This window comes from Equus asinus, chromosome 13, assembly GCF_041296235.1.
Source record: "Equus asinus isolate D_3611 breed Donkey chromosome 13, EquAss-T2T_v2, whole genome shotgun sequence".
Taxonomy (NCBI): domain Eukaryota; kingdom Metazoa; phylum Chordata; class Mammalia; order Perissodactyla; family Equidae; genus Equus; species Equus asinus.
In genome coordinates, this window is record NC_091802.1 from 17,077,497 (window position 1) to 17,092,350 (window position 14,854).

Genomic DNA, 14,854 nt, shown 5'->3' on the forward strand with positions numbered 1-14,854 from the left:
GCCTTCGGGCCTGCGCTCAGAGCTGCAGCACGGGTAGCACAGTGGGTAGACAGACATCTTCACACAGTCCTGTTGCCTGCACGGTGTACTCCACTCAGTATGAGGAGTATGTGGCTGTAACTGTAATGTGTGTTAATAGATTTGTTCATGATTGTGAGGATTAAACAAGGTACTGGAGCCCTACTTTATATAAGGGCTGGGCTCTAAGATCAGAGGATGACTTAAATGCTGTCTGCTGTGACTCCACTGTAATATAATAAGCTGCTGTTTATTGTATCAGGCGCTTTGCCAAGCACTTGATGCACACTATGTCACTTAAGCCTCACAACACCTCCATGAGGTGTATACTAGTCTTAGATCCACTTTATAGATGAGGGAACTGAAGCTAGGAGTTAGGGAACTGAAGCTAGGAGTTTGAGAACTTGCCTGATGCCACCTAGTGAGGAAGTGGGTGACCTGGGACTCCCTGCACCTCTCTGAGCACTTGGCATTCACTCTTAGATGTCCTACAGTTGTCCATGGGGTAGCTGTGTGGGTGGTGAGACAGAATCAGTAATAGTGAATTCACAAGGAAATAATTATAGAGAATGCTCTGTTATCTAGGTCAGGTCCTACAGCCAAGAGGTTGTTTGTGCCCATTCCAGTTCCATCTGCTGCATATTTGTTTCTCTTTCACTCCCTCCTGCCCCGCAAGGGGAAATCCACTCACTCCCTTATTTGGCTTATCATGTGGCTTATCATCAGCTCCCTGCAGGATTCTGGTGAATTTGGAGCCAGTGGTGAAGTGAGGCTTTGCCACATCCTAACTTGGGCACACTCTGCTCCTTCCTTCCCTGTCCTTGGCGCTCAGCCTTCACTGAAGCAGTGCAGCGTGTTGATGACCGTCTTCTCATATCTAACCTCTCCACTGAAGTTCACACTCAGACTCGGTCAAGAGGGTGCAGTAGGGAGTGTCCATAGTGCTGGCCCAGCCCCGGCAGTCCCTAACATGTGCTTGGGTGGTCTCTGAGTCTTGCGTTGTCCACAAGTTGTCTCCCCCTGGGCCTGACTTCTTGGGAGAGCCCATCCTCCTCCGGGGAGCCCTCAGCTCCTATGTGTGCTCTGTATTTCCACAGAGGCGAGAAGAAGAAGAAGAAGCGGGACCGGCAGATCCAGAAGATCACCAATGCCGTGCGGGCCTTCGCCTTCACAAACCTGCTGCTCGTGGGCTTTGGGGTGACCTGCCTCATTCCCAACCTGCCTCTCCAGGTGGGTGTGGGGAGAGGGAGAGGCTAGGTGGGGAATGGGATAACGAAACTAAAAGCTGCATATGTGTCATGGCAGCTGTCAACAAAAAGAATGGTGAGTCTTCATTCATTTAATTCAACCAACCAACCAACCGGCCCACCGTTATTTACCAAGGGCCTTTACCTGCCAGGCTCTGTGCTCGATGCTGGGAGTGAACCGTAAATGAAACTAGGACTGCTTTTCACAGAACACTCTTCTCTTTGAACCTTGTCATTTTTCTTGGTCTTTTGAGCCTCTTGCATACCGTGAATACCACCATCATACCATTTCCCGGAACTATGTGGGGTAGTTTTGTGGCCACTTAGTTTGCATTTGCTCAAACAGCTGAAATCTGATGTCCAAAGAGGTCTGGCCAATCTGTGGCGTTGGTGGGAACATCTGCTCCTCTGATCCAAGAATACCCACAGGGTCTCTATGTTGTAGAGAGTAAAAAAAAAAGACTGTGATGATTGCTTGGCATCTGGGTTCAAAAGCCTTATTCCTTTGCACAAGATTTTTGATGCTGTTGAAACCTGACTTTTGGCAGAGATTTTGAGCAAGGTAGACTCTGTCACCTGCCTGGTTCCATCCTTGGGTCCATGAAAGTGTTCTAGCCCCAACCCCCCATTTATGAACTTTGAAGGGACATGAGTGATGGCATTGCTTTCAGATGGGTGTAGCCCAAGTCCAGATAGTATCTTGGGCCAGGTCCAAGAGGAAAGCAAGAGTCCCTTTTTACAAGTGGCCACGTGTTGAGGTATGTCAAACACCCAGGTGTGCACTACCCACAGGTCCTGTCACATTTATGTGCTCATACTGTGTGTACAGACCAGAGTAAACCCTTGGTGACTTGTAGCAGTTATAAGTGGGGGTCTTGTTGCATTCCTAGTGCCCGCCCCGGCCTCCTGGTAGCTGCCATTTCTGCAAGACTGGCACACTCTTGCTCTGACCACCTTGTCCAGTTAAGAGGCAAAGCTCAGTGGGGACAGTCATCTGTTTTTGTTTTATTTAGTTCTCATTGAAAGAAAAGTTATGAAAAGGCCACAAGGCCTTGGAAATGGAAAGGGGGGGCCCACCCAAGTGTGTGTGTGTACATTCGGGTACAGCTCTCTTTCAACACCACAGAGAGCAGCCCCTGCCGCCACCACTGCCCACATTCCTGGGAACAGGTCCTGGCTGCCTAGCAGGATGGCAGGGCTGTGTGCAAAAGGCAAAGGGTCCTGGTGGCAAAGTGGGCAGCTCTCGTGCCTCTCAGAAATCATTAACAAGTGCTTCTCAGAGCTTGCTGAGACTGCCAGCGGCGGCGGCCTTCTTGAGAAGCAGAACTTTCCTAGGGAGGGGAGAAGGACAGCCACCTGCCAGTTAGGGCTGGGTGACCAGGCAGGGAGACCCCGGGGCACAGTCCTCAGGTCGGCAGAGGCAGGGGAATCGAGTCATGTTTAGCGACCTCCTCCTTCACGTTGTGCCAATCCATATTCAACAACAGGCTCTAGGTGGGGGCAGGGGGAGCCCTGGTTTTTAGCATTTGCCAATTTCCATAGTGTAAATGCTCTCACCGTGGCTGATTTCAACCAACATAATGTCACCGATTATGAAGTTGGAAAGAGATTCACAGTAACACACCATCATATGGTATTTCCACCATACATATACAATAGACCTAAAAAACCTTAAGAGGACAGATAACAGATAATAGTAAAACATAGTAAAATAATTAGGACATGATGAGTTTTAAGTATTCGTTACCTTTGCTTTTAATATAATTTGCTTAATTGCAAGTTTATAAAATTTAAGTTTTAGTAATGACCGTGTTTAACAACTGGCTTGCAAAATTCCTGAAAATTCAGGAATTGGCCTGGGAGAGCTGGTATGAGCCAACTGCAGGCTGCCAGTGCTCCTGTTGCTCAGGAGCCCAGGAACTGTGGGGTGGTGGACAGGTGAGGGCCTTCACAGTCTTCTGCTCATGCTCGGCTTCCCTCCCTCAGATCCTCTCCTTCATCTTACACACGATTGTACGAGGATTCATCCACTCTGCCGTCGGGGGCCTGTACGCTGCCGTGTAAGTCCTGGGACCTGTGGGTGGCCTGGTGGCCAAGAGTGAAGGAATGACCTGAGGGACGTTCATGGCAGGACTAAGGTCCTGAGAGGGAGCCAGCTTGTCCTCTCGGGTTCATCTTCTTGCATCAGGGGACAGATACCAGGCCTTCTGTTGGGGGTACTGGGAAGGCCATACCTGGCAGGAGGTGGGTGAGTGGCCAGACAGTTGGGTGCCCACAAGCTTTGGCATTTAACACGAAGTCAGTTCCCACAGCCAGGGTCAGTGCCCGTGTGCAGCTCATTATTGCCTCAGGGGGCTGCTGCTCAGCCGAGTCCTGGGGCTGCCGCTTGCTGCTCATGGTAAGGGCAGGGGTGGGTTCTGGCTGCCCAAAGCTAAAAGGGGACATTCAAATGGCCCTCAGCAGGGGCAGTGACATGGACAACTGAGCCCAGAACATATCAGACAGTTTTCACCCAGAGTCTCAAAGGGTCTGATTCTGCCCACAGCCTCCTCAGGCCTTGGCTGAGATGAAAGCTGCCTCCTTTTTCCTAGAGGCCAGACGTGCATACGGAACCACAGTCATCCCTCCTCCTTGGGCTCGAGCTTGGCTCAAAAACTGGAACCCAGACACCACCCACTGTCTGTCTCTGACTGAAGCTTGTTCCTCTCTGGGAATCTCTTCCCACCTCTGGGGCTACAAAGCCTGACGTTTGCTGAGATTTTGCCAGAATCTCAGAATCTCTCTTCCCCTCCCAACAGCATCCCACAGGGGTCATTCCAGGTCTGCGTGTCCCCCACCCCCGCGGGCCTGGAGGAAGTTGCGGCTGCCCTGGCAGGGTCTGAGGGAGGACTGAGAGCCGTGATGCTGAGTTTCCGTGATTACACAATGCTCCTCTGGATGAGGGCGCAGCAGAGCCGGGCCCAGCCTCCAACCTGCTCCCTGGCCTGTTTCCCAAGCTGCAGACTCCCGCTGGCACCACACTTTCCACTCAGCTTGGCCAGACACCCATGGGCTCAGGGTACATTTGGGTGGGGTGGAGTCCACCCCAAAGTCTGAGGCCTCAGGCTGGGCCGAAAGAGAAATTCACTTTGTAGAACTACTCAGCAAGAAGTAATCCAAAGGTGGATACCACCCAATTCTCTGAGGCTGTTCCTGCTTCTTCTCTGACACTGAGGGTGCAGCCTGGGGGCACTTGGAGCCAGGCTGAGGCCGAGGAGCATCTGGAAGGCTGGAGAGTGGCACCTGTGGTGACAGGTTCTGTGTTGCCCGGCAGGTACCCCTCCACCCAGTTTGGCAGCCTCACAGGACTGCAGTCTCTGATCAGTGCACTCTTCGCTCTGCTGCAGCAGCCTCTGTTTCTGGCCATGATGGGTCCCCTCCAAGGAGACCCTCTATGGGTAAGAAGGGTCAGGGGGCAGTGGCTTATGGGCATCTGCCCCACTCTGCTGATGGGGAGCTGGGAGGCATCGCTCAGGGGCTTCCTGAGCCCTGAGGACAGGCAGTTTGGAACTTTGGTTAGGACCGATTTGGGGTCTCCTTGTGAATGGTGGCCGGGCAGGAGGAGAAAAGTGTCCTTTCTGGACCTTATTTTGGGGTCAATAGAACCGAGTTGCTGTTCCCGCCCCTCCTGCAGGCTGGGATTCTTCACCAGGTGCTGTGAGCTTGTCCCAATCTCTGCCCTGCCCCGGGAGATTCAGATCAGCGGGTCAGAGGTGGGGGGGCCGAGGCCCTGCGGGCTGCTGAGTGGCCCGTGGACAACTGGGAATTCTGATGCTGGAATGTGGAACGACAGGCCCTTGGATCTCTTGAACCTTCCAGTTTCAGTCTTTTCTCTCCTTTCCTGTGACCTTCCCTTTCCCAAACCTGAGTGTGAGGAAAGGTCTTTGAGCCAAGCTCTGCAAAGACCTCAGCGCCTGCCTGGTCTCTGCCCCATGTGATGGCAGCTCTCCTCCCTGCCTCCCCAGGTGAATGTGGGGCTGCTGGGCCTGAGCTTGCTGGGGTTCTGTCTGCCCCTCTACCTCATCTGCTACCGGCGCCAGCTGGAGAGGCAGCTGCAACAGAAGAGGGACGATGACAAGCTTTTCCTCAAGCTCAACGGCTCATCCAACCGCGAGGCTTTCGTGTAGCGCCCACCACCTCAGAACTGTGGCCTCCTGCCCTCGCTTCAGTGACTCACCAATGTCCTCCTCCCCACCCCAGAGGACCCCCATGCACCCTCAGGATCCTCGCCCTCACCATGTTGGAGTCCATGCTCCCTGCCAGGGCCGTAGTCCTGCCTCGGAGCTCTGCAGTAGAAGGATGGGAGAGGGCCCAGACCAGATGGGCAGTTTTCCTATACTGGAAGCAGGGGCTGCCCTGGGCTTTGCTCTGCCACCCTCGGGGGCCCTGGGGCCTTGAGGCTCCATGGTGCCTGCAGGAGGAATCAGGAGGACCCCCAGCAGGCAGGCTCTCTTCCTCAAGTGTCTGGATTCTGCCTCTTGCCAAAGCAGAGGGGTCTGTCATCCACTGCCCACCACCTGCCCCTCGGCTGCATGCCCACTGACCACGCCTGCCTGAGGACAAAGGCTTGCACTGTCTGCACCCCCCTCGCCTGGCCCCTCACCTCCTCCCCTGGCTAGTCTGAGGCTGCCTGAGGAAGGAAGGACCCGCTTCCTGTTGTTGGTGCTAACTCCTTTGTAATTCCAGCCCCCCATCGCCTGTCCATGGCCTGTCCTCCCGTTACAGGCCTGCGGAGAAGCCCCCCTGGCTTAAAGCTTGGGGAGGGGATAGAGGGCTGGATGGTCACACAGGGAGCCATGGACAAGGCTGATCAGCAGTCCCCTCATCTCCTCTCTCAGGGCCTAAGTGGGGAGCAGGTTTCCACTGCCACCCTCCGTCCAGTCAGTGACCTGAAGGGAATTAAAGGGGCACCAATAGGGCAGCCCCCCCACAGCTGTTTTTGTCGGGGTGTAAGTGAGGCTGTGGCTGACAGACATCGAGGTCCAGGCCTGGGTAGGGAGGTGGATTTGTGAGGGGCTTAGGGGTGTGTGTACATGTGATACGTGTGAGGTGTGTGTGGGGTGGTGGTAGGTGTCTGACCTTGTGCTCCTGGAGCTGCTCAGGAGCCAGCCAGGCCTGCAGCAGGCCCAGCGCCCGGCGCCAGACCCGCTCAGCCTGGAGCTTGTCTGAGGCTGTGGAGTCACAGTGCCCCCTGCTGGCAGACTCCTCTGCAGCCCTTGAGCTGTTTAAGTGGGAGAGGCCACCCTTTCTCTGCCAGGCCGGCCTGGCTTACCAACCTACCCACCTTCACTGTCCCCAGAAATGTGTTTGAGACTTCCTGGGAGCGCTGAGAGGGGTGGGTTGATTTTTAGGTTTATAGTTTTGTTTTTTTCCTTTTAAGTTTTATCAGACTCCTTTTTATAAAGCAATAAATCCTTTTTCCTCCTGGTAAGGGATCCCCTGCTAGCATATCAGTTAATGGCTACAGGTGCCTGTTTTGAGCTTGAGAAGAAAAGGCAAGACAAGACTTCCTGCCGCTGTCCATCCCCCATTGTACCCAGCCGCTCACTGTCTCTCTGAGTGATTGCCCTCCTGGGAGGGGCAGTGGGCCAGGAAAAGACCTCCCCCAGCTCACCTCCAAACAGACTGGGCTTGTGCAGACATGCTAAAAGCGTGGGCCACCCCCTCCTCTGCTACTTATCCCAGCAAACAGGCTAGTCTTGACCCCTGTCATCCCCTACTCAGATTTCCCGTCACAGGGCAACAACCCTGAGGGTTGCTCCTGAGCGGGGACACTGGCTGACCTCAGGAGAGTCTCGGCCTCAAAGAGACCGAGGCAGAATGTGGTGGGGGGACGCACGGAGAACAGGGAGGGGCAGACCCAGGCTCAAATTCAAGCTCTGCAGTAGCAGTTGAGCACCTTGCACACATCTCACCATCCCAGGCTTCGGTCCACTCAAACATTAAAAACAAAAAACACTTAAGACAAACTTTAAAAGGAGAGAGAACTAGATCAGTTCCTAAGCCATTCCTCAGAACACTAGTCCTGTGAGATGTTAACGGTTATTCTAACTTATGAAAAAAGTTTTATAGTCAAGTTTGGGAAATGCTGAGTTAAAGTCAAGCAGGTTTCTTTACAGCAAGTGCTTTCGGCATGCTTGCGGGCTTTGTGGCTCTCCAGGAGGAAGTGTGGCATGCTCTGCAGGATGGTTTTAACCATCAGAGCCATCCTCCCCGTGTGGCCCGGGGAGCACCTGCAGCAGGAGCTCCTGGGCTGCTTGTTAAAAATGTAGACTTTGGGTCTTGCCTTGGACCCAGAGGGAAATAAATGTCTACATTTTGCTAAGCGTTCCCCTGGTGACTCTGGTGCCCCTCCCCGCAAAGTCTGAGACCTAATGATGAAGAGGAGTGTGGTTTGGGGAAATGCTGATTAGCAAGGAGAGCCCTTCCATCTGGGAAAACATTGGGGTTGTACAGGCACAGCCTGTGCTATCTCCAGCTGCGCTCAGGCCCAGCCAGAGTGGGAGTTGCTGCCTCCCTCCCACCCACTGGCAGGGTGTGGGCACTTGGTGGGAAGAAGAAGGCCTTGAGAAACCAGAGTGCAGGGTGGAAAACAGTCTAGGACCAACTGTGCGTGGGGATTAGAGGCACAAAAATGGGAGCAGGGAACCAGATGCATCAGGTACCACCTGCACTCCCTCCCCTTGACAAGGGCCAGTCATTCTCATCTGACTGTACAGAGTTGACGGGTTACGTATTTTCCTATTATCTTTATTGAGTCATGATAACAATCCAGGAGTTAAATAGATACTATCATCCTTATTTTACAGCTGGAAAAACTGAGGCCTAGAGAGGTGGAATGACTTGCTTAAGGTTAGAGCCAGGACTCATATATGGTTCTTAAGTCATTGGAGCAGCCAGCAGGGCCTCTTGACCAGGACATTCCACTAGGAGCGGCAGCCCCGGGGGCCACCAGGCCTTGGAAGCAGGGCGGCAACGGCCTGGGAAGGGCAGCAAACCCAGGCATGGTCTGCATTTCTTGGAGCCAAGAGCTTCCTCGGAGAGTGGGGTGAGCTCTACTCAGAGTCATCTTGGCCCCGGAGGCTGGTGAAGTCTGGCGACCCCACCCCTCGAGGAGGAGTGCCCTGGGGTAGAGAAGGGACCACGGGCTGATCAAAGGCAGTGGGCATCAGGAGGCCAGGGCCCTCCATCTTCCCCCTTGTCCTCCAGGCTCCTGGTGGGAAGGAACAGGAAGTGGTGAGGCCCCAAGGTTCCTATCAGAGTGACGAAGGGGGCGGGCCAGCCTCAGGAGCGATGCCAGGAGCCTGTCTTGATCCCCCTGGACTCAGGTCTAGGCCTGCCTTTGTGGTTGGCTTCCTCCAAAGCCCCCTGGCTCCTGCCTGCAGCTCCCATACCTGGAAAGCTTCCGACCCTCCTGCAGGCCACGGGGATGGTTGCAGGCCCTTGTGGCTTCCTTTCTGTTTTGTTCCATCTCCTTTCCCATCTTGTACCCAGTATCAGCCTGGTCAAAAGGACTTCTGCTCCAGCCCTCCTGTCATGGCCCTCAGCTGTGCGGTCTGAGGAGGGCATCACACTGCCCTGCACCCCAAGGACACTGAAAATGGGGGGACACTCAGTACCGGGGGTACGTGTGCAGGACTGTCCCAGACAGCAGCACCAACACATTCATCCCAGTGGAGCTTTGGATGCACTTCGAGGTCAATTTGTGGCTCTTGGGGCAGTGAGGTACATGATCTGTTCCAGTTACCAGAGGCCCAACTCAAGGGTGGTAGCCCATTTCCCCCAAAGAGAGATCATGGGAGTAGGAGGATAAGGAGCCGAGGACCCCCAAAGTGAGGGGGTTGGTTTTCCACAGGCTGCAGCCCTCCTGTGGGGTGGGGGTCAGGGCAAGCCGGCGGGCTCTGTGGGCCTGTCCCCTCCACATCCTGACTCACCCCACACCCTGGGCTGAGTATGGAGCTCCCTGAGTGTCATGAAGGAGGTGCACCATCCTCCACGTGGGTGGCCTGCCAGCGTGGAGCCACCCTTTGTGCCCCTTGGTTTCTGCAGCGAATGTGTCCAGCTCTGAAGTTAGTCATTCTCAGCCTCCTGGGCAGATTTGAGACTGAACTGGGGCCCCTGGCAGCTCCTGGCTCCCCAACCCTTCCCAGAGTGAGGCTCCATCTCCTTGTGCCGAGGAAGCAATGACGGGAAGAGCAGAGGTGAGAGGCCCCATCACATACCATCTTGGTGACCTTGGACAGGTCGTGAGCCTCAGTTTCCTCATCTGTAAAATGGAGGTAATACCCTTACTGTGGAGCTAGGTGACCATGGACCTAAAGCACTCGAACAGTAGTAGACCTGGCACCTCATAGGCACTTAACACATGATAGCATCATTCTGACCCTGGCGGAGAGCAGATAACACAGGGAACAGGACCACGCCCCCCCACTCCATATCATAGGACACGTACTTTAGGCAGCTCTGACAGGGACAGACTCATGGCTAAGTAAGGAAGTGAGGCCTGTTTGTGCTGACTCCTACCCCTCTCAGAACCCCTCTCTAAGCCATGCCTTAAGAAGTTGCCCCCTTGTTCACTTTTCTTTTGTCTTTCACATTTTGCTAAGAGACTTGGCCAAAAAGCTTCTCAAGATAATCTCTAAGCAGTGGGTGTTCAGGCACTCTGGCCAGTCCTGCTGTGTGGGATGACCCAGATTATGGCATGCAGGCACCTCCGCACCACCTCATAAAACCGCTTGGCTGTGCCTCTGTGTGTTTGTGTGTATGCGCGCGTGTGTTGAAGTCTGAGATGTGTCCCTGGCATGTCAGGTGTGAACACGTTTAGAGGAGTGTGTAGGAGCTCATCTGTGTGCCTCTACCCGGATGGAGGAGACACAGAGGGGCTTGCCTCGCTGAATCCCTTTCCATTGCTGGAAAGGCCTAGGCAGGCCCTGTCCTAGGACCCAGCCCAGATCCTCACAGTGGGGGCCTGAAGGGTCCATCTGTTCCCTATGTTAACCAGGGTCAATGCAGTGTCACTGACAACTCAGTAGCTGACCCTGACTCTTCCTGCCCCTTTGCTGTATGTAGCACCTGGCTTACTTCCTGGCACACAGTAAGCACTCAATAAATGTATGCTGAGAATGACTAAGAACTGCTTCCTCCTTGGCTCCTGGGTCTCTCTCTCCCTAAGTCACACATCCCTTTACCCCTTGTCTCTTGCCCAGATTCCCTGTCACTTGTCTGACACCTGTTCCCTTGCCCCACCCTTCCCCGATGTTGCCTTCGCCCTGGCCCAGCTTTGCTGGTTTGGCCTTCTTTCTGTACCTCGGCTTGAAGAGGTGGGGGGCGGGGGACAGAGTGAGGGGCCCCTTGGGTGGGAAGACCAAGCCAGTGAATTCTGGTTCTAAGGGAGGGAGCTCATCCTTGCCTCTCTTCTTCTATCCTAAGGCAGTGGTCCTGGGCGTAACTGCTCCTCCTACAGATTTCCCACCAGGCTGGCCACCCTCCTGCCAGGGCCCTGGGCAGTGGCAGCAGGATGAAGAGAGCCACTGGGCCTCCTCAGAAAAGCACCAGGGAGGGGAGGGGGCGTCCTGATTGTCTGAGGCCTGGCCCCTGACAGGGGTGGAGGGGGCTTGAGGCCCAGGAGAGGGATATGGATGGCCTTGGGGCCAGTGGGGGGAAAAAATGAGCAGCAGCCCCACCACCCGTGCACACAGAGATGCTAGATGGACATGCTTGGAGGCTGCTACTTGTCAGGATTGCAAACGCAAAAGCTGGGGCTCTGCCACCTCCCTTTGTTGTTAGCTTTCATTTTCCTGCATCTGATGGAGACAGCACAGGGAACTCTCTCTCATATAAGTAAAGCCACAGCATCAGCTCTGTGGTGATTCAGGGGCAGCTAGACCTTGACCTCCGTGCCAGGGACATAAGAGGACTCGGTGGGGACTCTGGAAACCTGAAGGCCACAGCCCCCATCTAAGGGGACAGCCTTCACACAGCTCCAACCAATTATGCCCATGTGGGAATGAGCCCAGTGTTGCCAGATCTTCCGATTTTTTTAAAGAGAAGCTGGAAATCATGAGTTTATATAAAATATCCCCGTTTTCAAATGTTGGCTCAAAAAAATTTTTTTTTAAATATCACGGATGCTCAAATAGTTTTTAACACTATGCAGGCCGAGGGCCAGCCTGGTGGCACAGCAGTTAAGTTCGCATGTTCCATTTCGGTGGCCCGGGGTTTGCCGGTTCAGATCCCAGGTGCGGACATGGCACTGCTTGGCATGCCATGCTGTGGTAGGCATCCCACATATAAAGTAGAGGAAGATGGGCATGGATGTTAGCTCAGGGCCAGGCTTCCTCAGCAAAAAGAGGGGGATCGGCAACAGGGCTAATCTTCCTAAAAAAAAATAAAATAAAAAATAACAACACTATGCAGGCCAAACACTGCCAGAGGTAGGAGAGAGAAGAGAAGGAGGTAAACGGCTTCCTTGCCTCGTTTGGGCACCCAAAGTGACTGCTATTTCCTCAACTCTAGCAGAGGCCACACTCGTCTTGCATTAGACTGTGGTCCTACACGGGCTGGGACCTTTTTCTTTTACCTCTGTCTCCCCCAGCCTGATGCATGGTGAATGCTGTTGAGGGAGCAAATGGGTCACACACTCGAGTGTGGCTTCCAGAGTTGCCCACAGTCCCCATTTAGGGACAGGGAATTGTCAGGCAAAGCGCAGGGCAGAGTCAGCTCACCCTCATGGGCCTGAGTCCCTGTCCGCAGCCTGGCCTGGCCGACACACTCCTCTACCCAGTGGGACGAGCCGGGTGGCCAGGGACATGTGTTGGTGTGTTCTTTTTGTCTGGCGTCTGTCTCCCCACTAGAATGAATGCTCCTTGAAAGCCGGCACGTGCTCTGCCTTGGTCACTGCGATACCTCCAGGGCCTCAAATAGTACCTGGTAGAGAACAGCTGTTCAATAAATATTTGGAGGGTGAAATTTAAAAAAAGACAGAGATGGGGGCCGGCCCCTTGGCCGAGTGGTTGACTTCACACGCTCCGCTTTGCCAGCCCAGGGTTTCGCCAGTTCGAGTCCTGGGCACGGACATGGCACCACTCATCAAGCCATGCTGAGGCGGTGTCCACATGCCACAGTTAGGACCCACAACTAAAGGTGCACAGCTGTGTGCCGGGGCGGGGGGGGGGGCTTTGGGGAGAAAAAGAAAAAAATAAAATCTTTAACCAAAAAAAAAAAGAGAGACAGAAATAAACCAAAAGAGGCTGTAAAAGACTGAAACAGAGGCTGGGAGAAGAGCATGCTGTCACCAGCCAGGAAAGGACAGAGCGGAAGATGGAAACAGTGAAACACAGTCTCCCCAAGATACCCAGAGATGGGTTACAGGTGTGGCTGTGGCCGAGGCGGTGACAAGGGCCAGCCAGCCAGGATTAACTGTGAGGCGCTAGAACTGTGAGATGCACAGACATGAAGATGAAGGCACGAGAGAGACGAAGAGAGAACAGAGAGAGCAGACAGGAGAAAGGGAGAGAGCTGCCAAGAGAAGATGAAAGAAACAGCCTGAAGGGGCATTACGAGAGTAGAGTGACAAAGGGCTGGGAAGAGGAAAGAGATCCCCAAAGAGGAGAGACAGGAAGAAAGGTAAAGAGAGACAGAGAAATGCAGGGAGAGAGAGACAGCAGAGATAACAAGAAAGATTGAAGAGAGACAGAGGAAAGACTGAGAGGTACAGAGAAGCAAAAGGAGAGAGAGACAGAGAGAACAAAAAGAGAGAGGGAGATAAGAGGTACAGAGGAGGAGAGAGAGAAAGAGAGATAGAGAGACAGAGATAGAAAGAGACATAGAGGAGAGACAGAAAGGGACAGCCAGAGAGAGGGAGAAGATAGAAAGGTACAGATAGAGATCGAGAGAGGGAGAGAGACAAGGAAAGAGATGTGAGAGACAGAAAGATCGTTGTGACACTGGAGATTCACTTTTCTCTCTCCTTTTAAGCCTGGACTACATAGAAGTAGCTGTGAGGGGCAGGAGTGTCCGTCCCTCCTTCTTCACAACACGACTTCCCCCAGTAATAATACCATGGAAATGTGCCATGCACTGCATATGATCGCTTTATGCACACAGCCTCATCTACTGATTCCCAGCAATCCCACAAGGCAGGCACTGTCATCATCCCTTTTTCACAAATGGAGAAGCTGAGGCACAGAGAAGTTAAGTAACTTACACAATGTCACACAGGCAGGAAGTAGTAGGGCTGGGACTCCAAGGTACCAGCATCAGGGGGTCTGTTCCCACAGTGGGGCTGTTGGCTCACAGTGGGGCACAGCTGGAGAAAGCTGTGGCCCCTGCATGTACCGGCTACTCCTATGCACACCTGAAGCAAAGCTTGCCAGAGTAAAAGAGATGTAAGAAACAGAACTAAAAATAAAATGTGAAAAAAAACCCATGCAGGCCTTGTTCAGATGCCAAACTTACCTAAAGGAAACTACAAAATAATATTCTTTAGATAATTTGGGAAATCTGAATATGAACTGGGTATGAGATGATATCAGGAAATTATTAATTTTGTTAAGTATGATAATGGCATTGTGGACTTGTAAGAAAATACCCATATTTCTAGAATGCACACTGAAACACAGAAGGGTGAGGTGACATGATGTCTTTAACATGTTTCAGACGGAGGTGGCCCCGTTGCCTAGTGGTTAGGTCCAGGGTGCTCTGCTTCAGCAGCCCGGGTTCAAATCTCAGGTGTGGACTTACACCACCCGTTGGCAGCTATGCTGTGGCAGCAACCCACATACAAAATAGAGGAAGGCTGGCACAGATGTTAGCTCAGGGAGAATCTTCCTCAGCAAAAAAATAAAATGTTTTAGAAAAGAAAAGAGAGGAAGCAAGAGTGGCACAAGGCCACCAACAGTTGAATCTGGGTGATGAGGACTGGGGGGTCCTTAAGGCCCTCAAATGACCCCACGGAACAGGGCACAGTTTTCTAGCTTGGCACCCAAGACTCACGCTCAGTCTCACCTGTGTGCCCACCACATGAACCACTCATGCTCTAACCAGAGGCTTTACTCTGGCCTCCCCACCCCCCAAATCCACCCACCTAGAATCATGCCTCTGCACCTCTGCAAATGCTAGTTTCCCCGTGGAGATGCCGTTCCCTTTTCCTAGCCAAATCTGGCTCAAGTCCCCCTCTTTCCAGGATTCTTCCTACCCCTCTCCAGCCCAGTAGGCCACTCCTCAGACCTTCCCCAGCACTGATCCTTGTGTCACACATGTTCTCCTTTATCACAAGCTACCCCCAGTCACTAGGTACAGTTTCCTACAAGGGCGAGGGCCCGTCTCCAGGAGCAGAGCAGAGGCTGTTTCTCAGATATTTTATGGTTGTTTGACTTTTTATTTCCCCCAGTGCCCAGCACAGCCCTCCCAGCTCCCTTATCTCAACTCACTAACTAAGAGCCAGCTTAGCAACAACGCCTCTCATCGTTCAGGTCTCAGTCTAAGCATCGCCTCCTCTAAGAGCCTTCCCTGACCACCCAACTAATGCGGCCTGCTGCCGCCCACAGTCA

At 53.3% G+C, this 14,854-nt stretch overlaps 1 protein-coding gene across 9 annotated transcripts in view; it reads left to right on the plus strand.

The window, feature by feature from the left end:
* Nucleotides 1-10,437, plus strand: part of SLC43A2 (solute carrier family 43 member 2) — a 42,525-nt gene extending 32,088 nt beyond the window's left edge. For all 9 annotated transcript variants that reach the window (XM_014826948.3, XM_070482611.1, XM_070482614.1 and 6 more), the window contains 4 exons: nucleotides 1,116-1,248; nucleotides 3,252-3,325; nucleotides 4,579-4,702; nucleotides 5,270-10,437. In XM_014826948.3, coding sequence (XP_014682434.1) covers nucleotides 1,116-1,248; nucleotides 3,252-3,325; nucleotides 4,579-4,702; nucleotides 5,270-5,431 — 493 coding nt within the window. In that variant the 3' untranslated portion in view covers nucleotides 5,432-10,437. The remainder of the gene's footprint in view (nucleotides 1-1,115; nucleotides 1,249-3,251; nucleotides 3,326-4,578; nucleotides 4,703-5,269) is intronic.
* The last annotated feature ends 4,417 nt before the right edge of the window (nucleotides 10,438-14,854 follow it).